The following is a 27,894-nucleotide window of genomic DNA, read 5'->3' on the forward strand; positions in this document are numbered from 1 at the left end:
TCAGACATAATCCTATTGAATGGTGGAGCAGGTTCAAGGAGCCAAACAGCCTACACTTGTTCCTATTTCTTATGGTCTTACTTCAGCACTTGCATTTCCACCTACATTTGTATCATCTGCAAACCTGGCTACATCACATGCACTTTCCTCATTCAAATCATGAAGGGCATGGATAGGATAAATAGACAAAGTCATTTCCCTGGGATGGGCGAGTCCAGAACTATAGGGCACAGGTTTAGGGTGAGAGGGGAAAGATATAAAAGAGACTTAAGGGGCAACTCTTTCACGCAGAGAGTGGTATGTGTATGGAATGAGCTGCCAGAGGAAGTGGAGGAGGCTGGTACAATTGCAACATTTAAAAGGCATCTGGATAGGTATATGAATAGGAAGGGTTTAAAGGGATATGGGCCGGGTGCTGGCAAGTGGGACTAGCTTAGGTCAGCATGAATGAGTTAGACCAAAGGGTCTGTTTCCGTGCTGTACATCTCTATGTCTCTATAACTTTAAGTCATTAATATATTGTGACTAATTGTGGTCCCTGCACAGACTGTTAAATCTTTCTGTTAGTTACAGGTTGTCATCCAGCTTATTCCAACACTCAGTCTTCTATTGATTAGCTAATTGTCTATCTATGCTAATATACCACCTCCAAAACCACAGATTCTTACCTTATCAAGTAGCCTAACTTGTGATACCTTATCAAACGCCTTCTGAGTTGACATCCACTTCTTCCCTCTTATCTACCTCCCTGTTTCCTCCTACAAATTTCCAATAAATTTGTCAGGCATGATTTCCTCCTGACGAAGCCATGCTGTCTCTGCTTGATCATTATATGTATTTCTAACTGGTGGTTCTATATCTTTTATAATAGGCTCTAACGTTTTCCCAATAACAGACACAGGTATGAAGCTACCTGTCCAAAAGTTACCTGTTTCTCATCTCCTACCCTTTTCAAATAAAGCTGCCACTTTGATCGTTTTGCAATCCTTTGGTACTTTTTCAGTATTGAGGATTCCTGCAAGATTACAACCAGTACATCCATTATCTCTGCAACTCCCTTTTGTAATACTTCTCTGAACGTGGCCAGGAAATTTGAAACAATTATTAAGAAGGCATATATATGGGTTCATAAATACAGGCATACTGTATAAAAGCAAGGAAATGATGCTACACCTCTACAAAATCATTGGTCATAATACATTTGCTGAAAAATGTGATGCTGGAAAAGCGCAGCAGGTCAGGCAGCATCCAAGGAACAGGAGAATTGACGTTTCAGGCATAAGCCCTTCTTCATAATACATTTGGAATATTGTGGTTAGTTTTGGTCACCTTATTTGAAAAAAAGGATATTAAAGCCCTGGAGACAGTTCAAAAGAGATTTACTAGAAACATACTCAGAATGATGGATTTTAGATACAAGGAAAGATTCAAGAAATTATTCTCCTTGGAACCAAGAAGATTAGGAGGTGACTTTATGAACAATTTTGGCAGGGTAAAGAAGGGCATTATGTTTCCACTAGTTGGTATGTCAGTAGTTAGAGGTTATGACTTCAAGACTGACAGCAAGAGCTAGGAGTGAGATGAAGAGAAACTTCTTTACTGAGAGAGTTGTTAAGACTTGGAATGTGCTGCCTAGGAGAGTGGTGGAGGCAGATTCCATACAAAGTTTCAAAAGAGAGCTGGATATATTTGCAAGGGATGAATTTAGAATGCTACGAAAATAGGGTTGGAGAATGGGACCAAATGGTAGCTCTTTCAGGAGCCAATACAGATACAATGGGTCGAATGACCTCTCTCTGTACTGTGAAATTCTATGATTCTAATATCCTTGGATGAATCCCGTCAGGTCTAGGGGATATATTCAGTCTTTCACCTCATTACTTGTACTTGTACTTTTTTACTCTAGTGACCATGAAACAACCACTGATTGCAATAAAAAGGCATCTGGTTCACCAACGCTGCTTTGGGAATGAAATCTGTCATTCTTAGCAGGTCTGGCCTAGACAGGATTCCAGACTCACACCAATGTGGTTAACTCTTAATTGCCCTCCGAAATAACACTGGCAAGTTGAATTACTCAGTTGAAGGGCTGTTAGGGATGGGAAACAAACGTTGGTCTTGCCTATGGTCCCACATCCCATGAAAGAATAAAGGAAAAACTTCCTCGCGCCCAACAATCTCAAAGGTCTCTGTATTCCTGCAATTCTGTTCATTTCTGAATCATTGCCTTCCATTGCTGCAGTAATAGCAAACATGCCTTGAGTCTGGAATTCCCTCCTTCAACCACTCAGCCTCTCTAACACTGCATCTCTTTAAAGGTGCTTCTTAAAAGCTACTTCACCTGTCCTAGTATCTCTTTCTTTGACTCAGTGTCAGTTCTTGAATAATTACACTTCTGAATGTTTTGCTCAATTCTGGGCAATACATAAATGTAAGCAATGGTGATTGTGGCGCTTGCAACACTCCGTTGGCAGCTCACTGACCTGACTCTATTTGCTGACAATAGTCCCTTCCTCAATCCTTCATAACTTCGATGGAAGAGTTCAACCTCAATTTTGCCATTTCATCTCCCAGTTGAGAGCATGCTCACCCTTGAGTCAGAGGTTCATAGAAACATAGAATCCCTACAGTGTGGAAGCACACCATTCAGTCCATACCAACCCTCTGAAAAGCATCCAAATCAGATCCACCGCTGTAAAACCCTGCATTTCCCATGGCTAATCCACCTAGCTTGCACATCCTTGGACACTATGGGCAATTTAGCATGGCCAATCCATCTGACCTGCACATCTTTGGACTATGGGAGAAACCCACACAGACAGGGGGAGAATGTGTAAACTTTACGTAGTTATCCAAATCAAAACTGGGTCCCTGATGCTGTGCTAACCATTGAGCCACCGCACTGTCCTTGAGTCGATCCCACTGCAGGGAATTCTAACAGGACCAGACAGGGAGAACAGAGGAAGGATATTTCGGATGACCAAGGAGACCAGAACCAGGGGTCATATTTTAACGATCCAGGAAGGCCACTGAGGACTGAGGAGAAATTTCTTCACCCAGAGAGTGGTGAGCCTGGGGAATTCTCTGCCACAGAAAGCAGTTGAGGCCAAAACGCTGAATGTTTTCAAGAAGGAGTTACATATAGTTCTTAGGACTAAAGGGATCAAAGGGATTGGGGAAGAAGGGAACAGAATGCTGAGTTGGATGATCAGCCATGATCGACTGAATGGCGGAGGAGGCTGGAAGAGGCTGAATGACCTCCTCTTGCTCATATTTTCTACGTTTCTACTTAAGCACATGGTTTGGGCTGACATTGCAACGCAGTACTGAGGGAGTGCTTCCACTTCACAGATGTAGCTTCTCAGAAAGCTATTCAACATAAATCCTGTCTGGCCTCTTAGCAAAATAATTACCGTTGACACTATTTCAAAGTAAAGGTGGCAAGTTCTTGTTTGTACCCTGGTGAATAATTATGCCTGAGTAACAAGATTATGTGGCCCTGATGACATTCCTGTTTGAGGAAGCTTGCTGTGCAGCAAACTGGAAATTATATATTTTTAAATTCATTCATGGGATGTGGGTGCCATTTGCTGGGCCAGCATTTATTCCCTGTATCTAGTTGTCCTTGAGAGAGTGGTGGGTTGTCTATTGAACCACTGCAGTCCACGCGCTACCGGTGGACCTGCATTAGTACACTTTAAAAAGTACTTCATTGGCTATTTGGTGCTTTGGAATGCCCTGCGATCGTGATAGGTGCTATACAAATGGAAGGTGCGAGGTTTTATTGCTGTCATTGTGGTCTGCACACAAATGTAATAGAACGTAGAACATAGAACATAGAACAGTACAGCACAGAACAGGCCCTTCAGCCCACGATGTTGTGCCAACCATTGATCCTCATGTGAGGTAAACCTAATGTACGAACCCTCAAATTTCTGTGACCATATGCATGTCCAGCAGTCTCTTAAATGTCCCTAATGACCTTGCTTCCACAATTGCTGCTGGCAACGCATTCCATGCTCTCACAATTCTGCGTAAAGAATCCACCTCTGACATCCCCTCAATACTTTCTGACAAACAGCTTAAAACTATGACCCCTCCTGTTAACAATTTCTGCCCTGGGAAAAAGTCTCTGGCTATCAACTCTATCTATGCCTCTCATTATCTTGTACACCTCAATTAGGTCCCCTCTCTTCCTTCTTTTTTCCAATGATAAAAGTCCGAGCTCAGTCAACCTCTCTTCGTAAGATAAGCCCTCCATTCCAGGCAGCATCCTGGTAAACCTCCTCTGAACCCTCTCCAAAGCATCCATATCTTTCCTATAATAGGGCGACCAGAACTGGACGCAGTATTCCAAGTGCAGTCTAACCAAAGTTTTATAGAGCTGCAACAAGATCTCACGGCTCTTAAACTCAATCCCCCTGTTAATGAAAGCCAAAACACCATATGCTTTCTTAACAACCCTGTCCACTTGGTGGCAATTTTAAGGGATCTATGTACCTGCACACCAAGATCCCTCTGTTCCTCCACACTGCCAAGAATCCTGTCTTTAATCCTGTACTCAACTTTCAAGTTTGACCTTCCAAAATGTATCACTTCGCATTTATCCAGGTTGAACTCCATCTGCCACCTCTCAGCCCATCTCTGCATCCTGTCAATGTCCCGCTGCAGCCCACAACAGTCCTCTATACTGTCAACGACACCTCTAACCTTTGTGCTGTCTGCAAACTTGCTAACACATCTTTCAATCTCCTCATCCAAGTCATTAATAAAAATTACAAAGAGTAGAGGCCTAAGAACAGAGCCCTGTGGAACACCACTCACTTCCAGGCAAAATACTTTCCTTCCACTACCACTCGCTGTCTTCTGTCGACCAACCAATTCCAAATCCAGACAACTAAATTTCCCTGTATCCCATTCCTCCTGACCGTCTGAACAAGCCTACCATGGGGAACCTTATCAAATGCCTTGCTGAAGTCCACATACACCACATCCACCGCTCGAACCTCATCAACTTGTCATAGAGTCATAGAGTCATAGAGATGTACAGCATGGAAACAGACCCTTCGGTCCAACTTGTCCATGCCGACCAGATATCCCAACCAAATCTAGTCCCACCTGCCAGCCCCCGGCCCATATCCCTCCAAACCCTTCCTATTCATATACCCATCCAAATGCCTCTTAAATGTTGCAATTGTACCAGCCTCCACCAAATCCGCTGGCAGTTCATTCCATATATGTACCACCCTTTGCGTGAAAAAGTTGCTTCTGATTGGAAGGAGACCAGAATTGCACGCAATATTCCAACAGTGCTAACCAATGTCCTGTACAGCCGCAACATGACCTCCCAACTCCTGTACTCAATACTCTGACCCATAACGAAAGCATACCAAACACCTTCTTCACTATCCTATCTACCTGCGACTCCACTTTCAAGGAGCTATGAACCTGCACTCCAAGGTCTCTTTGTTCAGCAACACTCCCTAGGACCTTACCATTAAGTGTATAAGTCCTGCTAAGATTTGGTTTCTCAAAATGCAGCACCTCACATTTATCTGAATTAAACTCCATCTGCCACTTCTCAGCCCATTGGCCCATCTGGTCCAGATTCTGTTGTAATCCCCAAAGAACTCAATAAGGTTTGTGAGGCATGACCTGCCCCTCACAAAGCCGGGTGGACTGCATTTAATCAAGCCATTCTCTTCCAGACGGTCATAAATCCTATCCCTCAGAATCCTTTCTAACACCTTGCAGACGACAGACGTGAGACTTACTCGTCTGTAATTGCCGGGGATTTACCTATTTCCTTTCTTGAAGAGAGGAATTACATTTGCCTCTCTCCAGTCCTCAGGTACGAATCTGGTGAAGAGTGAGGTTGCAAAGATCTTTGCAAGTGGTGAAGCAATCACATTTCTCGCTTCTCAAAGCAGCCGAGGACAAATCTGGTCTGGCCCTGGTGACTTGTCAATCTTAATGTTTGTCAAAATTTTTAGCACATCAGCTTCCTCAATCCCTATCTGTTCCAGCATGCACACCTGCTCCTCAATGGTTTCATTCACTACAAGGTCCTTTTCTTTAGTAAAGACAGAAGCAAAAAACACATTTAGGGCTTCCCCTACCTCCTCAGACTCCACACACAAGTTCCCTATGCTATCCCTGATCGGCCCTACTCTTTCTTTGATCATTCTCTTATTCCTCACATACGTGTAAAATGCCTTTGGATTCTCCCTAATCCTTCCTGCCAAGCCTTTTTTGTGCCCCCTCCTGGCTCTCCTCAGACCATTTTTGAGCTCCTTCCTCGCCTGCCTGTAATCCTCTAGAGATGAGCAAGACCCTTGCTTCCTCCATCTTACGTAAGCTGACTTCTTTCTTTTGACGAGAAGCTCCTCTGCTCTCGTCATCCAAGGTTCCTTTATCTTACCCCTTCTTGCCTGTCTCAGAGGAACTCATTTGTGCATCACTCGCAACAACTGTTCCTTAAACAGTCTCCACATGTCTATAGTGCCCTTTCCATGGAACAATTGCTCCCAGTTCATGCTTCCCAACTCACGTCTGATAGTATCATAGTTTCCTCTTCCCCAATTAAATATCCTCCCATTGTGCCTGCTTCTCTCCTTCTCCATAGCTATGTAGAATGTGAAGCAGTTGTGGTCACTATCACCAAAATGCTCTCCCTCCGCAAGATCTGACACCTGCCCTGGCTCATTGCCAAGCACCAAATCCAAAATGGCCTCTCCCCTTGTTGGCCTGTCAACATACAGAGTTAGGAAACCCTCCTGAACACACCTTACAAAAACAGCTCCATTCAAATCTTCTGCTCGAAGGAGGTTCCAATCAATATTGGGAAAGTTAAAGTCACCCATTACAACAACCCTACTACATTCACACTTTTCCAAAATCTGCCGACCTATGCTTTCTTCAATCTCCCTGCTGCTATTGGGGAGCCTGTAGTAAACCCCTAATGAGGTGACTGCTCCCTTACTGTTCCTAATTTCCACCCATACTGACTCGGTAGGCAGATCTTCCTTGACAATGGAAGCTTCTGTAGCTGTGATACCCTCTCTGATTAGCAGTGCTACATCCTCTCCTCTTTCTCCCCCCTTCCTATTCTTTTTAAATGTTCTAACCCTGGAACATCCAGCAACCATTCCTGCCCCTGAGAAGCCCATGTCTCTGTTATGGCCACAACATCATAGCACCAGGTACTGATCCATGCTCTAAGCTCATCACTTTTATTCCTGATACTCCTTGCATTAAAGCAAACACACTTTAACCGATCCCTTGGTTCTTTCCCATGAAATTCCTTCCCACTGGCTGCGCTACCTCTTGCTATTGCCTCACCTCCATCAACTCTCACCACCAGTACATAGCTCAGGTTCCCACCCCCTGCCATACTAGTTTAAACCCTCCTGAACCACTCGAGCAAACCTTCCACCCAGGACATTGGTCCCCTTCCAGTTCAGGTGCAACCCGTCCTTCATGTACAGATCCCACCTAACCCAGAAGGTATCCCAATTATCTACTTATCTGAAGCCCTCCCTCCTACACCAGCTGTGCAGCCTCATGTTAAACTGCACCCACTCCCTGTTCCTCGCCTCGTTATCTCATGGCACCGGTACTAATCCCGAGAATAGTACTCGGTTCATCCTGCTCTGCAGCTTCCACCCTAACTTTTTATATCCTCGATCCTTTTCCTGGCTATATCATTGGTGCCAATATGTAACACGATTTCTGGCTGTTCGCCCTCCCCTTTCAGAATCTTATACACCCAATCGGAGATGTCCCAGACCCTGGCACCAGGGAGGCAACATACCTTCTGGGAATCCAGGTCCTGACCACCTGCCGAGTTTTCACCATCCCTCCAGATCTCCCCCTCACTGAGGACGAACGATCAGTCCTCAGCAAAGGACTCACCTTCATCCCCCTCCATCTACACATCAATGAATTTAATACACGCCGTGACGTCGAACAATTCTTCCGTCGCCTCTGCCTCCAAGCTTACTTTCACAATCAGGACTCCCGCCCACCTTCCGAGGACGCCTTCACCCACCTCCAACACACTGCATCCACCTGGACACCCCGCGCTGGCCTTTTACCTGCCCTCGAGGAGAAAGTGAGGACTGCAGATGCTGGAGATCAGAGCTGAAAATGTGTTGCTGGAAAAGCGCAGCAGGTCAGGCAGCATCTAAGGAACAGGAGAATCGACGTTTCGGGCATCATCCCTATTACCTGCCCTCAACCTCTTCATTTCCAACTGCCGCCGGGACATTAACCGCCTCAACCTGTCTACCCCCCCTCCTCCTCTCCAACCTCACCCTCACAACGCGCAGCCCTCCAATCCCTCTGCTCCAATCCTGACATCACCATCAAGCCAGTAAATAAAGGGGGCGCAGTGGTAGTCTGGCACACTGACCTCTACACTGCTGAAGCCAAACACCAACTCGAAGACACCTCTTCCTACTGCCCCCTTGACCATGACCCCACCCCATCCGCCGACAAGCTTCCAGCTCAGTAACTGTCCCCATGACTTGTCCGGACTTGTCCGACCTGCCTATCTCCTTTTCCACCTATCCACTCCACCCTCTCCTCCCTGACCTATCACCTTCATCCCCTCCCCCACTCACCTATTGTACTCTATGCTACTTTCTCCCCACCCCCACCCTCCTCTAACTTATCTCTCCACGCTTAAGGCTCTCTGCCTTTATTCCTGATGAAGGGCTTTTGCCCGAAACGTCGATTTCGCTGCTCCTTGGATGCTGCCAGAACTGCTGTGCTCTTCCAGCACCACTAATCCACAAAATCTCCTGTCAATTCTCCTAACAATCGAGTCTCCTACCACTAGCGCCAACCCCCTCTGACACTGAGACCCTGATTCTTACCTGCTGCTGGTTTTCATTCTGAGAGTGCAATCTTGCCTGGATACACTCTCGCGTCTCCTGAAACGCCTGCCTCTGGGACACCTCTGCTGGGTAGTGGGTGCAGACCCCAACAATGTTGGTGCAGGAGAAGATCATCACGTTGCAGACCAGCTGAAAGAGGAGAGATTTGACAGGTTCAGAGCAGGTAACCTTGAGAACTCATTGCACATAGATCACCACATCCAAAACAGTGTAGGTCAGCAAAACAGCAGACATAAACGTTCACTGGTTTTGAAAATTGTTCAATCCTATTTTTCCTAATGTGATACTGTTGCCTCATTTTCGTTCTCCCTCTCTACTCCTCCAGTTTTAATTCACCACACGACTCTTCCCCATCAATGATCACATCCTGCTCCCACGTGTAATACACACTCGGTTATCTGAGATGTCAGTCTACAGTTTTGAATCTTCAGCACAACACCCAACAAGGCTGCAGTCATTGGAAATTCATCACAGAGTTTAACATTGGCTATCCAATGCCCGCACAATGCGTATTCATATAGTCACTTTAATGTGATAGACATCTCCCAAAACACTTTGCAGAGATGTCTATTAACAAACAAGAATGAAAATTTTAAATTAAAGCTTTTGGATAGGAACATTAATGATTAAACAAATGCTTAGATTAGATTCCCTACAGTCTGGAAAAGGCCATTTGGCCCAACAAGTCCACACCAACCCCTGAAGAGTAACCCACCCAGACACATTTCCCCCTGACTAATGCACCTAACAGTATGGACAATTTAGCATGGCCAATTCACCTGACCTGCACATCTTTGGACTGTGGGAGGAAACCCACGCAGACACGGGGAGAATATGCAAACTTCACACAGACAGTCGCCTGAGGCTGGAATCGAACCTGGGTCCCTGGTGCTGTGAGGCAGCAGTTATTGGTCAGAGTATTGAGTACAGGAGTTGGGAGGTCATGTTGCGGCTGTACAGAACATTGGTTAGGTCACTGTTGGAATATTGCATGCAATTCTGGTCTCCTTCTTATCGGAAAGATGTTGTGAAACTTGAAAGGGTTCAGAAAAGATTTACAAAGATGTTGCCAGAGTTGGAGGATTTGAGCTGTAGGGAGAGGCTGAACAGGCTGGGGCTGTTTTCCCTGAAGCGCCGGAGGCTGAGGGGTGACCTTATAGAGGTTTACAAAATGATGAGGGGCATGGATAGGATAAGTAGACAAAGTCTTTTCCCTGGAGTCGGGGAGTCCAGAACTAGAGGGCATAGATTTAGGGTGAGAAGGGAAAGATATAAAAGAGACCTAAGGGGCAACCTTTTCACGTAGATGGTGGTACGTGTATGGAATGAGCTGCCAGAGGATGTGGTGGAGGCTGGTACAATTGCAACATTGAAGAGGCATTTGGATGGGTATATGAATAAGAAGGGTTTGGAGGGATAGGGGCCGGGGGCTGGCAGGTGGGACTAGATTAGGTTGGGATATCTGGTTGGCATGGACAGGTTAGACCAAAGGGTCTGTTTCCATGCTGTACATCTCTATGCTCTATACTAGCCATGGTGCCACCCTTCGAGAAACAAGGTGCGAAGTCAGCCATTGCAATAGTTAAGTCTGGAGCGAACATCAGCATTGAGTAAAGGCTTGTGGCAGAATGCAGACCAGGGATGTTATGGATATGGGATTAGACATTGTCAGCATTGGAGATGTGTAGGATTGGATGATCATTTCAGGGGCAAATAGGGCAACAAGGTGGATTCAGACTTATGGGTCAATAAATGGGAACTTTTACTGACCTTTGTGAGTACAACTCAAAGAACCCTCAGCCAAATTAAATGCCAGTAACATTCCCCCAAAACCCATCACACCCACCAACTGGGTACAGATTGGAGATGCTATAGGGTTATCTTGAGGGGCAACACCAGTAAACTGGATAAGCAGCTTTGCAGTGTGTATTGGGATCAAGTCACCAGGTGCTCAAGAATATGGTTTAAACCTAAACCTTATGACTCAAGAGTTTACAGCACCATGAATGAGCTACACTCACTGCTTCTTCTTCTTTCGTGGAGATTAAAAGTTTGGCTCCTGTTGGGCCAATGTAAGTGCTATAAGACTATAAGGTATAGGTGCAGAAATAGGCCATTCAACCAACTGACTCAAACACACTTTCCTGCCTTTTCCCCATAAGCTTTGAGTCCCTCACTGATCAAAAATCTGTCTGTCTCTGCCTTGAACATACTTAACAACACAGCCTTGACAGCCCTCTGAGGTAAAGAGTTCCACAGATTCACGTACCCTCTGAGTTCCCCCTTACTCTGAGACTCTGCCCTCTGCTTCCAGACTCTCCCGCAAGGAGACAGTCTAGGACCTTGCTGCACTTACGCTGTCAAGTCCCCTAAGAATCATAGAGTCATAGAGATATACAGCATGGAAACAGACCCTTCAGTCCAACCCGTCCATACCGACCAGATAAGGTCACCTCTCATTCTTCTAAATTCCAACAAGTACAGGCCCAACCTACTCAACCTCTCCTTATCAAAAGGTTCCTCCGTACTTGGTATCTGGACTGTCTCCAATACCAGGACATCTTGCCTTCGATGAGGGGCCCAAAACTGTTCACAGTATTCCCTATTTGTCCTCCAGTTGAAATATCTCTGATTTTTGAAACCTAATGGGGCAATATATTCTTGCACCAGGAATCTAGTACCCCAGAGATTTGAACTAATAATCCAGATTTATGTGTTTAAATCATACCACAGCAGTCTGGGAATTTAAACTTAATTGGGGGGGGAGGGGGGGTAGTGATGTAATGGTAAGACAATGTGCTCTATCTGCCCTCTTAAATTGTTAGGAAACTACTCAATTGTAAGGCAACTACAATTGACATAGATTGCAACATTTCAAGAAGGCACTCGTCACTATCATCTCTAAGGGAATTAAATGATGGCCTTGCCAGCATAGTTCACATCCTGTGAATGCATCGTGAGACGGAATTTGAGAACACTGAAAAAATATTCACAAAATAGGTTCCAGGAATGAGAAACACGAGGGCAACATGGCTCAGTGGCTTGCACTGCTGCCTCATAGTGCCAGGGACCCAGGTTTGATTCCTCCCTTGGGCAACTGTCTGTGTGGAGTTTGCACATTTACCCTTGTCTGTGTGGGTCGCCTATGGGTGTTCCAGATTTCTCCCACAGTCCAAACGTGTGCAGGAACGGTGGGTTGGCCATGCTAAATTGCCCATAGTGTCCAGCGATGTGCAGGCTAGTTGGATTAGCCATGGGAAATGCAGAGTTACAGGGATAGGATACGGAGTGGGATCTGGGTGGAATGCTGTTCAGAGGGTCGGTGCCTAATTGATGGACCGAATGGACTGGTTCCCCACTACAGGAATTTTGTGATTCAGTTACAGAAATAGTTTGATGAAGTTTTGTTTGCTGAAAACTGACAGGAGATTTGATGGAGGCATTCCAAATCATGAGGGGCCTGGCCAAAGTAGAAACTGTTCTCCGTCATGAAAGGATCAAGAACAAGAGAATACATAGTTGAAGTACTTGGCTAAAGAACATGAGGAAGTTTCGCACTGTCCCCATAACTTGTCCTACCTGCCTACCTTCCTTCTCACCTATCCACTCCACCCTCCTCTCTGACCTATCACCCTCATCCCCACCCCATTCACCTATTGTACTCTATGCTAATTTCTCCCCATCCCCACCCTCCTCTCATTTATCTCTCCACTCTGCAGCCACTTTGCCTCTATCCCTGATGAAGGGCTTCTGCCCAAAATATCGATTTTCCTGCTCCTCAGATGCTGCCTGAGCTGTTGTGCTTTTCCAACACTAATCTAGAATCTGGTTTCCAGCATCTGCAGTCCCTGTTTTTACCATGAGGAAGGTTCGCGTCTGGAATGCACTGTCTGAGAGTGTGATGGAGGCAGATTCAATCCCCGATTCAAGAGGGGATTGGGTGGTCACGTGAAAAGGAAGGATATAGAGGATTATGGGGAGCAGATGGAAGAATGACAAAGTGAAATGCTCAGACAGCAGGGGTGGACATGATGGGTCAAATGGCCTCCATCAGCATTGTAACAATTCTATCATTCTGTGAATTAAAAACAAACTAAAAAACTTCTCATTTTGCGCTGCCAGAATCCAATGATTTGGTGAGTTAAAAACAAACTAATAACATCTCCCGTTTTTTAGTCTGCCCCTGAACCCATTGGGTGAGAGATTATTGAAATCTGAAACTTGACCAACACAGAGCAACCAACACACTATCTCTTCAATTAATGAGATTTGAGGATGGGAAATGAATAGAGGAAGAAGGGTGAATTAAGGAGGATGAATTCAAGATAGTTTTGGATTAAAAATCCGAATGAAGAGAAATGCAAAGAAAAAAAGGGCAGAAATCAAGAGCAAATGCACTTCTTTTAAAAATGATTTGGAGATGCTAGTGTTGAACTGGGGTGGACAAAGTTAAAAATCACACAACACCTGGTTATAGTCCAATAGTTTTATATGGAAGTACTAGTTTTCGGAGCATCGCTCCTTCATCGGGTGGTTGTGGAGAATAATCTTATACTCCATAATCACCTGATGAAGGAACAGCGCTCCGGAAAGCTAGTGCTTCCAAATATACCTGTTGGACTATAACTTGGTGTTGTGTAATTTTTAACTTTCTTTTAAAAAGAGTACTTAAAGTTATTTGTAAGGTGACAAAGTGAGACTCCACACTTTCTGCACCAGTCGGTCGATTGATAATCAGAAACACTGACCATATCATCAAAAAGGATACGTATCCTTTTAATTTCTGCAGTATGTTTAGTTCATATTAACCACATACAAACCAGAACAGGCAGAAGGTTAGTCATGATCTTAAGAAAGGATGGAGAGGATTGAAGGGCCAAATGGCCTATTCCTACTCTTCCTTCTCACTTAGTTATGTTTCTGTGTTCATACAATTCAATGGAAATTAATGGCGAGACAGACACAGGAATGCCGTTTCTACAAAGCCAACAGTGGAAGGATGGCAATTTTATGGTTAACCGAGTTTCACCAATGAACTACTCTGAAGCAGTAGCTCCTATGTTATTCACACATATATGATGAACAGCAAAATTAGCTCCATCATACATTTTACAGCATAGACCCAGCCCATTCCTTCATCCTGTCAGCAAAAAAAAACTGTTTTAGCCCAAAGTCTTAGTCAGCAACAGCGCCTTAAAAACTCCTTCGATTACAACAGAAAGTAAAACTCAGATGTTCATTAAATTCACCTTCACCACATAGAATTGAAAATGTCTCACTCACAGAGTGAGTTCACAGAACTTTGCATTAATCCTTTGTGTACCATTACCAGTTACAAGGAATTCAAGTCAACAATACGATAGCCAGCAAAAATCGTAAATTTTTTTGTCATAATGACATTCCAGGATTAATCTCCTGCAAAGGTAACATTTCCCATAGAACTTCTGTTAAATTCTAGGAAATTTCTAATGGGAATTCTCTGAATGTGTTGCCATTACTTTGGTGGGAGATCAGATTGAATGGCAGAACAGGTTTGAGAGGCTGAATGGCCTCATCCTGTATCTGGACACTATTGAGAAATAGCGTGAACACCATTTAAGCCATTATCCACAAACTTACAATCAATCAGTCAGGAGATTCCCAATGCAGTTCCAACGGGTGCTCAAGAAAGATTGCACCCTTGTTATTCCGAAACAAGTACACATTGCTATTGACTTATACCTATTTTCCAATTAACATCCAATCATCCATCCATCCATTCACCAGTTCAGGACAGACATTCACTCCTTCCTTTCTAACTCAATCTGAATACAGGGCCCAGGAATCTCATCAGAAGATGCTGATCAGGAGTAGCTGCTCTATTTGGTAATTAGAGCTTTCCCTGGCTGTGCATCTCTGGGTTGATGAACCCCATTACATGCTTCAAGTGTTCCCAACACTGACAATGCAAAGAACTTCACAGCTAAAACCTGCCATGGTCTTCTAAAACATCCCAATTTTCAGCCACTTGCATCCTCTTCCCTTCACATAAGAATGGAAAGCTCTTTCATGTGAATGCGCAGTCAACCTGTATACTTGATGCAAAATTGACACGAAAGCATCGAGGGATCGTCGGTTTCCGATGCTCCCCCAGTTACAGTGAAACAATAAAGATGCAACTTGTTCATTTTGTATGCAGAGGTGTGTTTCCCAACCAAGTCTTTTTTCAAGATACCTTTCTGTTGGCACCTCTTAAAGCTTTTTATTTGTGAGACCAAAGGTGACAGAGATCATCCTAACCTTTTGATCAAAGGCATGAACTTCATTGGGATCTGCTGGACTAAAGTATCCCCTTTGCTACAGAAAGGGAATCATACTTAGATCTTCAGAAGAAGCTGTCTTCCTGACTGATGCATGAAACACTCAAGATTATAAATATAAAACACACCCATTTCATTATTAACACTTTATAAAGTCATAATAACTGAATACCAATATTGACAAGACAACTAATAGGGTAGCAATCTGTGAATTTAATGTGAAGGTAATGAGTTACATATAAACATTGCTAAAATTAGACACAAATTTGAAGCTATTTATCTTGCACTCATCAGGACAGCAATGCAGGAAATTAAACTTAGAAAAGGAGCAGAAATTTCTTCAGCACTGGTGGATGGTACTGTTTGGTTGGACCATGGAGATTCAGCAGGAATTATTAACTGTCAATGTTAGCTGATTTAATTTAGTCCAGGCATATAAACTCTGAATGCTCAAGGTGTTGCCATGGTAAGTGCAGCACGGATTGGCAGCTCTCCATAACACTTCCCTCAATTTAAAGGATGCAATATATGGACAAATTCCTATTGCCTCGAAAGAAATACACAGTAACAAGACAGTGAGTGTAATCGACAGTGATTGCATAAATCCTTTTAAAAACGGGTGGCCACGAGTGTTTAAGTTATTTGATCCTTTCTTCTCTAGCTCTCTGATTCTGCTCAAACACAAAGAATGCTGGAGAAACTCAGCAGGTCTGGCAGCATCTGCGGAGAGAGAAGCAGAGTTAATGTTTTGAGTCTGGGATGACTCTTCCTCAGAACTGCTCAGTACCATTCTGCTTATCCTCCTTAAGGCCATGATTTATATGCGACAACAACTTTTTTTACATGGCACTTTTAACATGGCTTCATGGACATGAATACCAAGCAACATTTGAGTCACACAAAGAGATCCTGGAAAATCTGACTGAAGTCTTGGCCAAAGAAATGGATTTTAAGAGGCATTGTGAAAAAGCAAAGATGGGTATAGACGCAGACAGGTTCTAACAAGGGTGGGGGGATGGGATAGTGGGCTGACATTACGCAATTGTTGGGAGATGACAGCAATCATATATCAAGACAATTCTACCTTGGGCGATCATTAGCAATGCAAATATATAGCACCTGTATATGCAAACTTCCTTTTTGTTCTTATTCTCCTCAGTCTTTTCAGCAACCTTCAGCTTTGTTCAATTTTCAGAAATCCCTCCCTAATGGTGTTGTGGGTCAACTCACAGCAGGTGGACTGCAGCTGTTTAAGAAGGCAGCTCACCATCACCTTCTCAAGAGGCAATCAGGGGCAGGCAATACAGTCAGTTCTGATATAACTCAATAGTTGTGTTCTTGTGCCATCTCATGTTGTAAGAAAATCGTACAATAACCAGGTCATTGAAACTAATGAAGCCAGAGTCGCGCTATAGCCAATACAGGTAGGGAAAGTTCGCATTCTACAAATAACGACCTAAATTCTTTAATCACGTTAAAGCCAACTTGTGTTGAAGAAACACGCATTATAGCGAAACCAACTGTAAACGTTGGCAAGCCAGCAATGCCCAAATCCCACAAATGAAATTTTTATTTTTTTTAAAGTTGCAAATTCAGGAAATCTGTGTTCCGTCAATTTTAGGATTACGTAGTTAGCCTCAGCCTAGAACAGCATCAGAGTTCAGAGTATCAATTTCCAGGCTTTGGTGTCCCATGACATCTCAAGACCTCATATTCCATTTCAAGCGTATCTTCTACTTACCCAGTGTTTAGTTAAAAAAAAAATCTTAGGACCATAAAAAGACAATATTCACTTAGTATTCCAGCTACTAAAATATCACATCTGGGGAGAATATTGGCATTAACATGGTGGAAATACTATAAATAAAAAAATCAGTTCACGTGAAATCCAGATTAATAGCGTGATGCAAAAAATGTCTGAAAATAAACACAAACCTCTGGCAAGATCATAACTCAAGGATACACATTGCCTTGTATTCAGCAGTTTTCTTAGAGCATTATTCCTTCTTAATTTCAAGATTTGATGTCAATATTGTTCATTATGTTTCAACTGAAAGGGAGATTAAGACAGTGTTAAGTAATTAAAATAATGGAAGTATTTTAACAAATGCAGGAAATACTCCAAAGTTCTGGTAACTTCTATGAAAAGAAGAAACAGACTCAGATTTTAGATCATTGGCCCTTTGTCAGTTATATGCCCCAGTACTTTCAGATGGAATCAATGGTCAGTAAAACCAAAGCATATTTCCTTAGAGACAAAAAAAAACTGCAGATGCTGGAATCCAAGGTAGCACAAGCCAGAGGCTGGAAGACACAGCAAGCCAGGCAGCATCAGAGGTGTCTTCAAGCACCCTTCCTAGCAAATGTTATTCTGCTCTCTGGTCTGGGTTTACAGAAGCCATTTGTAGTAAACCAGATGAAACTAGGTAATGCAATACAACTTGACAACAACTCTAGCAGTGTTCAACTCTGCGATGGCTCAGTACTATGCCAACACCAAAGCAAAGACCAAGGAAACTGCATTTTGTAGTAGAGAACTTGAGCACTGCTAAATAAAAGACATATTGCTGAACCTATTCATCTTGCACTCATCAGACATTTCACAAGAATTCAAAAATAAATGAGGAACCCAAGGTTTTCCCTCACCTTGGTATATTTTGTGATTGTCCTGATGAATGAAAGGCAAAATATCTTTAACAACACCTTTTTTTACTCAGGATAAATATGTATTACTACCTTCATTGGGTAGTTGCTGAAAGGGTGGTTCCCTGTGTCAGACAGACTAGGACTAGGATTAAAAAAAACGGGTTTCCCGTTTAAGACAAGATGATGAGAATTATTTTCTCTCAGAGGCTCGTGAGCCTGTGAAATTTGTTTTCTTTGGAGAGAAACAGAGGCAGGGCCTTTGAATATTTTTAAGGAAGAGTTAGACAGATTCTTGACTGAGAAGGCAGTCAAAGAGTGCAGAGGCCACAATCGGACTACCCACAATCTGATCCAAATAACGAACAGGTTTGAGGGGCTGAATAGCTTCCTCCTGCCCTTATTCATATGCTCGTCCATTAGTACAATGGTTTGACAGAACAAGCAGTTTGAAATGTAATAGTTATTGATCCCATTGCTGTTTTATGTAATCAATGTGCTTGTTTACATAACAATAAGCACACCCTTCAAATTTATTTACTGTCACACTGCAACTGGAGATATTAATGACAGAATTACAGGACAAATCATTGATTCAACCACACTTACAGTATATAGTATTGTTCTTGTATTGATATTGTCCAGTACTGAATTGTCAAAGTACATAAAGGATATTACAGTCACTGTAAGGATGCAGAATCGTCAAGGGAATGAAGAGAAAACAAAAAAAAAACCTAAAGCACCGCAGATGCTGGAAATCAGAAACAAAATCTGAAATTACTGGAAAAACTCAGTAGGTCTGGCAGCAACTGTGGAGAGAAAGCACAGTTAATGTTTCAGGTCCAGTGAAGAGGTTGGATTATGAGGATGCAACCAGGAGCTTGGTGGGAAAGCATTTCAGAGGCTATTTGAATGCAATTTCAAGGATTCAAAAAGGGAACAGATAATGTTAGACCAGGACAAAGCATTTCATATTGTCCAGAACCATGAAGTCAGACAGATACAAACTGCACTTAAACGGATGAATTCAAAACTGATATGTAGAAACAATACTTTGATAAGCGAGTGGCCAATCTCTGGAATAAGTTCCCCAGGGAAATAGTGAAGCAATCGGTGTTGATGTATTGAATTACAAATCAGATAACTTCTTTCAGAAAAATAACTTTTTGGGATGTAATTTATGAGGAACTTCATAGAATCCCGACAGCGTGGAAACAGGCCATTTGACCCAACAAGTCCGCACCAACCCTCTGAAGAATATCCCACCCAGACCCATTCCCCTTCCCTATTGCTCTACATTTACCCCTGACTAATGCGCCTCACCTACACATCCCTGAACACCATGGGCAATAGGATTAGATTCCCAGACTAGATTCCCTACAGTGCGGAAACAGGCCCTTCAGCCCAACCAGTCCACACCAACTCTCCAAAGAGTAACCCACCCAGACCCATTTCCCTCTGACTAATGCACCTAACACCATGGGCAATTTAGCATGGCCAATTCACCTGACCTGCACATCTTTGGATTGTGGGAGGAAACCAGAGTAAAACCATGCAGACATGGGGAGAATGTGTAAACTCCACACAGACAGTTGCCCCATGCTGGAATCGAACCCAGATCCCTGGCACTGTGAGGCAACAGTGCTAACCAATGAGCCCCCTAATTTGATACAGAACATATGAAGAATGTCTTGTGCTTGAGAGGAAAAATATGGCTTTATGCCCATGGTTCCCAGAGCTATCCAGCATTTGATGCTCCATTAGATTCTGTTATAGATTCACTGATAAAGATCATTCCAATTAATCAATATCTCTTATTGATAATTGCTTGTAGTACAGAACTTGATAGCATTTGGGAAAAAGACTGTACTCATCAGGTCAGACACAAGAATATTAAAGGGAACAACAATTTATTCTGCAGAAGAGAGGATGCTGATTTTTGGCGACTCAACTCTGATTAACAAAATACTTTTAGGGGACTTGACAGGGCAGATGTGGAAAGGTTGTTCCCCTTTTGGAAGTGTGCATGTCTAGTGAGTTTTGAGAAGATTTGTAGCTCAGGTTGAGGTTCTAGATGTAGGTTTGCTCGCTGAGCTGGAAGGTTCATATTCAGACGTTGCGTCACCATACACCAGCTTCATCCGGAGGCTCACTGAAGATGTTATCTAGTATGGTGACGAAATGTCTGAGCATAAACCTTCCAGCTCAGCGAGCAAACCTACATCCAGAGTGTGTATGACTACAATCTCAGAATAAGGTGTTGCTCATTTAAGATTGAGATAAGGAGAATAGGTTAGCCACTGAAGTCCCAGAAGGCTGGTCTCTCAGTAGAGAGAAAGAGACAATTGGTAATGAGTTTAACCTAAGGATCACCACACCTCAAGAACGAGACAAGGTGAGAAGGCAGGACCTTCATATTGACGTCAGCCAGTACAGGAATTGAACTCATACTTTTGGCGTCACACTGCATCACCATTCAGTCAACTGAGCTAAAAGACTCCCAGTGATAGATACAGTTCTTAAAGCTAAAGGAACAAATGGTATGGGAGAAAAGCAGAAACAGGGTAATGAGTTGGATGATCAGACATGATCATGGAGTCATAGGGTCATACAGCATAGAAACAGACACTTTGGTTCAACTAGATATAAAAGAGACCTAAGGGGCAACTTTTTCAGTGGAACTTAGGAGGTTTAGAGGCAATCTTATGGAAGTATCTTAAAAATGAGGGGTATAGATAGAGTTAATACTGATTGTCTGCTATGTACGGTGGGGACACATTTTTAAACTGAGAGGAGGGAAATTTAAAAAAAGACATAAGAGGCAATTTTTTTACACAGAGGGTGGTACATGTATGGAATGAGCTGCCAGAGGAAGTGGTAGAGGCTGGTACAATTGCAACATTTAAGAGGCATTTGGATGGATATATGAATAGGAAGGGTTTAGAGGGATATGGGCTGGGTGCCAGCAGGTGGTACTAGATTGGGTTGGGATATCTGGTCGGCATGGACAAGTTGGACCGAAGGGTCTGTTTCCATGCTGAACATCTGACTCTATGACTTTGAGTCATAGAGATGTACAGCACCCTGCCCATATCCCTCCAAACCCTTCCTATTCATGTACCCATCCAAATGCCTCTTAAATGTTGCAATTGTACCAGCCTCCGCCACTTCCTCTGGCAGCTCCACATCGAACATAATCCCAAGCTAAACTAGTTCCACATGCCTGCTCTAGGCCCATATCCCTCCAGATCTTTCTTATTCATGTGTCCATCCAAATGTCTTTTTAGCGTTGTAATTGTTCGCACATCCACCACTTCCTTAGGAAGTTCATTCCACACATGAACCACCCTCTGTGGAAAAAAATTGCCCATTATGTCTGTTTTAAAAATTTCTCTCCTCTCACTTAAAAATGTGCCCCCCATCTTACGTAGCAGGCGACCACTATTAACTCTATCTATACCCCTCATTTTTTAAAAACTTCCATAAGGTTGCCTCTCAATCTCCTAAGTTCCACTAAAAGACGTCTCAGCCCATCCAGCCTTTCTTTATAATTCAAACCTTTCATACCCAGCAACATCCTGGTAAATCTCTTCTGAACCCTCACCATCTTAATAATATCCTTCCTGTAACTGGGCAACCAGAACTGGACACAGAAGAGGCTTTACCAATATCCTGTACAACCTCAACATGACTTCCCAACTCCTATACTCAAAGTACTGAGCAATGAAGGCAAGCCTGCTAAACATCTTATTACCATATTGAACGGCAGAACAGACTTGAAGGGCTGAGTGGCCTACACTTACTCCAATTTTTCTGTTTCTATGAGTTTAGAAGCATGAGGGGCAACCTTATAGAAACAAACAAGATTCTTAGAGCAGAAGTATTGGTGCTTGTGGCAAAGGGACAGTAATAATTATGGGTTATTTTAATCTATGTATGTACTGGAAAATCAGATTGGCAATTGTCACCTCAATGAGAAGTTCATGGAATTCTTTCAAGTTACATTATAAAGCTACACATTCTGGAGTGAACCAGAGAACAGGCTGTACTAGACTTGGAACTGGGAAATGGGACAAGATTAACCTCAGAATAAAGACCACCTCTTAAAGTAGCAGTGATCATAATTGAATTGTTCATCCGGGCTGAAAGGGGCAAGAGTGGATTAAGACTAACAGTTTGAACTTTCAAAATAGCAAATCCATGGTTATGAAAGCTGAGCTCGCTGAAGTTAGGTTCTGGAAAGTTCCCATTAGACCGGGAAGTAACAAATATCTGTTCAAGAAAGGACAGAAGCAGGAAGCTGTTGGCCAGCTAGCTTGACAACTGTCATTAGATTACTTACAGGGTGGAAACAGGCCCTTCGGCCCAACAAGTCCACACCGACCCTCCGAAGAGCAACCCACCTAGACCCATTCCCCTACACCTAACACTACGGGCAATTTAGCATGGCCAATTCACCTGACCTGCACATCTTTGGACTGTGGGAGGAAACCAGAGCAAACCCATGCAGACACGGGGAGAATGTGCAAACGCCACACAGACAGTTGCCCGAGGCAGGAACTGAACCCAGGTCTCTGGCGCTGCGAGGCAGCAGTGCTAAGCACTGTGCCACCATGTCATGGGGAAGGTGTTAGTATTGGTCATTAATGAAGCTTCAGCAGAGCCCTTGGAAAAACTCAGGTAATTGGAGAAGTCAGCATGGTTTTGTGAAAGGGAAAATTAAACAATTTATTAGAACTGCCTGAAGGAATGACATGTTCTGTCATAAAGGGGAGGCTGTTAATGTACTGAAATTGGATTTCCAGAAGGCAAGATGCCACATAAGGGGTAACTGCAAAACAGGAGGAGATAACATACAAGCATGAATAGAAAACAGAGAGAATGCACAAATGGGTCTTTTTCAATTTGACACAATGCGATAAGTAGGCCTGCAGCAACCTCAACTTATTACAATTTATATCAATGACATGGGTGAAAGCATGGTAGCTAAATGTGCAGTTAATGGAAAGCTACTAGGAAAGCATGTTATGAAGACATAACAAGGATGAAAACTGACACAGATAGATTAAGTGAGTGGACAAAAGTCTGGAAAATGAAAGGTAACATGGGAAAATGTGAAGATGTTCACTTTGGCAGGAAGAATAAAATAGCAGAGTATTATTTAAATGGTGAATGACTACAGAATTCTGAAGTTCAGAGAGATCAAGGTGTTTTAGTACATGAGTAACAAAAAATATTATACAGGGTACCATAAGAGACTAAGAAGGCTAATGGAATGCTAACCTTCTGTACAAGAGAAATTGAACATAGGTTGTTGTGTTGCAGTTATACAGGGCAACAATAGTACCACAACTCAAATCTTATCAGCAGTTTTGGTCTCCTTATTTAAGGATGTGAATGTTTTGAAGGTAGTTCAGAGAATGTTTACTAAACTGATATCTGGAGTGAACACGTTGCCTTTTGAGGAGAGGTTAGACTGGGCTGGAGTTTAGAAGAGCTCAGGTAATTTGATTAAAGTTTATTAGACCCTGAGTGGTTTTGACAAGATGGAGGTAGTCAAATTGTTTACTCTTGTGGGCAAGTACAGAATTAGGGGACAGTGTTTTAAAATTAGGCTTTGCTCTTTTTAGGACCGAGATGCCAATTTTTTTTGTCTCTTGGAGGACTATGTGGCTTTGGAACTCTCTGCTTTAGAAGGAAGTGAAATCAAGGGTCATCAGGAATAATTGGAAATGTGGAATTTGAAACACAAACAGAGCAGCCATAAACTTATTCAAGGGTTAAAGGATCAAATGGCCTGCTTCTGCTCCTAATTTGTATATTTGTATGGAATCTGACATTTTCAGTATTACTATCAGCTAGGATCATAATAGTTACCAGCCAAACTGGTACAGAGTGGGAAACAACACTGCAGCCATTTGCAAATTGTAGATCACATTTATTTATGATGGGCAGTTTAGTTTTGGCGCCAATGCAACTGAAAATAAAGATAGATCTTATTTATTGTTGACACCAAAGGGCAGTGGATCTGTGTTCAGGTAAATGATCAATGCCACATCGATTGTAAATAGGATGGACTGTCATGCAGCTTTGCTTGACTCTGAATAGATTTTAGAGGCACCTGTTTCAGATCTCCTCAAGACATTAGACACATTTTGCAGTTGCATGTCCACATACATACATATATACACTCTCAGACACAGATGTGCACAAACATAGTTACGCAAACCGTTTAAGTGCACAGTACACACAAATACAAATTATATATACATAATGCACATTATACATAGGTACTGAAATGCATAACACTTATAGTTTATGTATACACAAATAGGTACGACAGACTTGACAAGATTGTCAAGGCACACAAGGTCATAGATCAAGTGTTGGAAAATACAATTAGAATAGTTAGGTGCTTTCTTTTTACCAGCACAGACTTGATGGCCCCAAGGGTCTTTTCTGTGCTGTAGACTCTATGATTCTATGACGTTGATCATTAAACAACAATTAAACTTTTCACTCGCTGTGACCAACTTCAGAAAGATCCATTAACATATCCAGAATGTGCATTCTAGCCCACAGCTCAAAACATGATGAAGCCATTAAGAGCCTTCTGTCCTGCTTAAAATCCACATCTCCCAACGCACACCCCAACACCAACAGTAAAAAGGCCAAGTAGAGGAAAGGCCAATTGCTGGGTTTTGTACACACTTAATTATGCTGCAGTGTGTAATACATCTGAGGAAGCGGGACAACATAGACAGCACCCTCAAGGTTTGGTTCCTATGTTATCAACATTAGCTGTGCATTCGCCATGTGTCACAGAACAGATTTAATCATCCTCTATTTACCACTTCCAGCAAGTAGTCACTAATGTCCATCAACCTTTGCCAAGTTTCCCGAAAGTGCACCATTATTTCGTCTCCAAATGAGTTTCATGTGAAGTCTTGCTTTATCTTTTTCTACAGTTGCATTTGACTTGCTGACCAGCTGACTAAATGAGTCATAAAAATGAGCAAATTGGCTGCTTTGATCGGAGACTTATGAAAGTCTGTACCAAACAGAACCTTTCTTCAGTGAGCTTATCAAGTTCCAAATGCCATTAGGAACATTTTCTTAACTTATATTATAATATGGATAAAGTAATGCTCCTTATTCCAAGAAATGCTGTCTCTAAGGGAATGTTGTGGATCATTCCAGGGGTATTGCAAAGTTGTTTAGGAGAAGTAACCATGCAAAGTGGAGTCCCTGCATGGTTCTCTCAGTCAGCTGACATGTGCTGGGATTAGTTTATCAGAAAACTGACTGGCTGGGTGGATACAGACAGCGTCAACTGGGGGCAATCAGGCCCTGTGGAGCAGCATTATTGAGCCCAGAATCCTCCCTCATTTGTCACAAGTACACATCTGCTCCCCACTCGGTCCCTTTATGATTGGAAGTGGGAAACTGTCCGAATTCCTCCTCCTGCTCCTCAACCTCACTCAAGAGCAGCCAATAAAATCTAAGCAGAGATGCAGTGGGGCAAATGGCCTCCCTCTGTGCCAAATGATGCTTTGACTCATTTTCATTTACAGAAGCTGAATAAGCATGAGTGAGAAAGGAATATGAAGTTAGATTGATGGGCCGAAATAAATTAGGGTGAGGGGAGGCCCATGTGCAGTACAGGCTCCAACATTGCGGGTTCAATGGTAAAGTAGTAGTTTCCCTAATTCTGAGCCAGGAGGCTAGATTCACATTTCACCCATTCCTGAGGTGCACAATAACACATCTGAACAGATTGGCTCCAACCCTGGCATCAAATTTGGGCTGAATGTGCCATTTGTCAACTGTGTTTGCTTTGTAATAACGTTTTGCAGCTTGCAGTGTGGTAGTAAGGTTGGGACTCAAATCCATAGTTAAGATTTGATAGGGAGTTTCTTAAATCTGCCTCTGTTTTTTTTCTCCCTTAGCTGAGTTGCTGGTTTCAGGCACTAGGTTCTGCTGTTACTGGGCAATGTCGGTTATCGAACCCGTGACAGGCAGTGAGAAAGAAAAAGCCATTAATTTAGCAATATCTCGCCAGAACCATGACTGGGGCTGTCTGCTTGATGAAATCATTGCAGCCTGCTGCGTTAATTAGAAAAAAAAAATCATCCCTGGTCACGATGCCTGTGATTTAAAGGCATGGCTCACAGGGAGACCTATTGTACACCCTTAACTAGTGAAGCTGAACCGACATCCCAAAATAATATGAAAAGAAAAACTCCCTTTTCTTAGAGGGGGTCCAGACATGGTGGCGAAGCATCTGGCAAATTCATTTTATTTTCTCTTGGAAGCAAAATATGGAAGAGCTGTGTGTTACTTCCCTGTTTGAATCACTGACTGGGATTTAAGAATGCTGGCTGACACAAACTGACTCGGGAGGCAATTCAGCCCCTACCCACCACCTAGAAACTGAATGAATGAGTCAATGGGGACAAGACCAAACATCAAGTTAGTTAGGCTCATTAAGAAGTCAGAGTCTAGATTAGAGTGACAATAGACAATAGACAATAGGTGCAGGAGTAGGCCATTCTCTCCTTCGAGCCTGCACCACCATTCAATATGATCATGGCTGATAATCCTTCATCAGTATCCTGTTCCTGCCTTATCTCCATAACCCTTGATTCCACTATCCTTGAGAGCTCTATCCAACTCTTTCTTAAATGAATCCAGAGACTGGGCCTCCACTGAGACTGGGGAAGAGCATTCCACACAGCCACCACTCTCTGGGTGAAGAAGTTTCTCCTCATCTCTGTCCTAAATGGTCTACCCCGTATTTTTAAGCTGTGTCCTCTGGTTCGGCACTTACCCATCAGCGGAAACATGTTTCCTGCCTCCAGAGTGTCCAATCCTTTAATAATCTTATATGTCTCAATCAGATCCCCTCTCAGTCTTGAACTGAAAATGTGTTGCTGGAAAAGCGCAGCAGGTCAGGCAGCATCCAAGGAACAGCCCTTCTTCAGACTGATGCCCGAAACGTCGATTCTCCTGCTCCTTGGATGCTGCCTGACCTGCTGCACTTTTCCAGCAATACATTTTCAGCTCTGATCTCCAGCATCTGCAGTCCTCACTTTCTCCCCTCTCAGTCTTCTAAACTCAAGGGTATACAAGCCCAGTCGCTCCAGTCTTTCAGCGTAAGGTAGTCCCGCCATTCCAGGATTGACCTCATGAACCTCCGCTACACTCCCTCAATAGCCAGAATGTCTTTCCTCAAATTTGGAGACCAGAACTGCACACAGTACTCCAGGTGTGGTCTCACCAGGGTCCTGTACAGCTGCAGAAGAACCTCTTTGCTTCTATATTCAATCCCTCTTCACTGCCTGCTGTACCTGCATGCTTGCCTTCATTGACTGATGTACAAGAACACCCAGATCTCTCTGTACTGCCCCTTTACCTAAATTGATTCCATTTAGGTAGTAATCTGCCTTCCTGTTCTTGCCACCAAAGTGGATAACCATACATTTATCCACATTAAACTGCATCTGCCATGCATCTGTCCACTCACTTAACCTGTCCAGGTCACCCTGTAATCTCCTAACATCCTCCTCACATTTTCCCTGCCACCCAGCTTAGTATCATCACCATCAAATTTGCTAATGTTATTACTAATACCATCTTCTATATCATTAACATATATTGTAAAAGGCTGCAGTCCCAGCACTGATCCCTGTGGTACCCCACTGGTCATTGCCTGCCATTCCGAAATGGAGCCATTTATCACTACTCTTTGTTTCCTATCAGCCAACCAACTTTCAATCCAAGTTAGTACCTTGCCCCCAATATTATGCACCCTAATTTTGCTCACTAACCTCCCATGTGGGACTTTATCAAAAGCTTTCTGAAAGTCCAGGTACACTACATCTACTGGATCTCCCTCGTCCATCTTCAGAGTTACATCCTCAAAAAATTCCAGAATGGTGCTGGAAAAGCACAGCAGGTCAGGCAGCATCCGAGGAGCAGAAGTCAGGGCACTGGAATCAAATTAGAATTAGAATCCCTACTGACCCTTTGGCCCAGCAAGTCCACACTGA

At 43.1% G+C, this 27,894-nt stretch overlaps 1 protein-coding gene across 4 annotated transcripts in view; it reads right to left on the reverse strand.

Annotated features, from left to right (window-relative positions):
- adcy5 (adenylate cyclase 5) overlaps window positions 1-27,894 on the reverse strand; it is a 429,739-nt gene that overhangs the window by 231,947 nt on the left and 169,898 nt on the right. For all 4 annotated transcript variants that reach the window (XM_072579926.1, XM_072579927.1, XM_072579925.1 and 1 more), the window contains exon 2: window positions 8,880-9,029. In XM_072579926.1, the coding sequence (XP_072436027.1) occupies window positions 8,880-9,029 (150 nt within the window). The remainder of the gene's footprint in view (window positions 1-8,879; window positions 9,030-27,894) is intronic.

The sequence above is a fragment of the Chiloscyllium punctatum genome, chromosome 10 (assembly GCF_047496795.1).
Source record: "Chiloscyllium punctatum isolate Juve2018m chromosome 10, sChiPun1.3, whole genome shotgun sequence".
Taxonomy (NCBI): domain Eukaryota; kingdom Metazoa; phylum Chordata; class Chondrichthyes; order Orectolobiformes; family Hemiscylliidae; genus Chiloscyllium; species Chiloscyllium punctatum.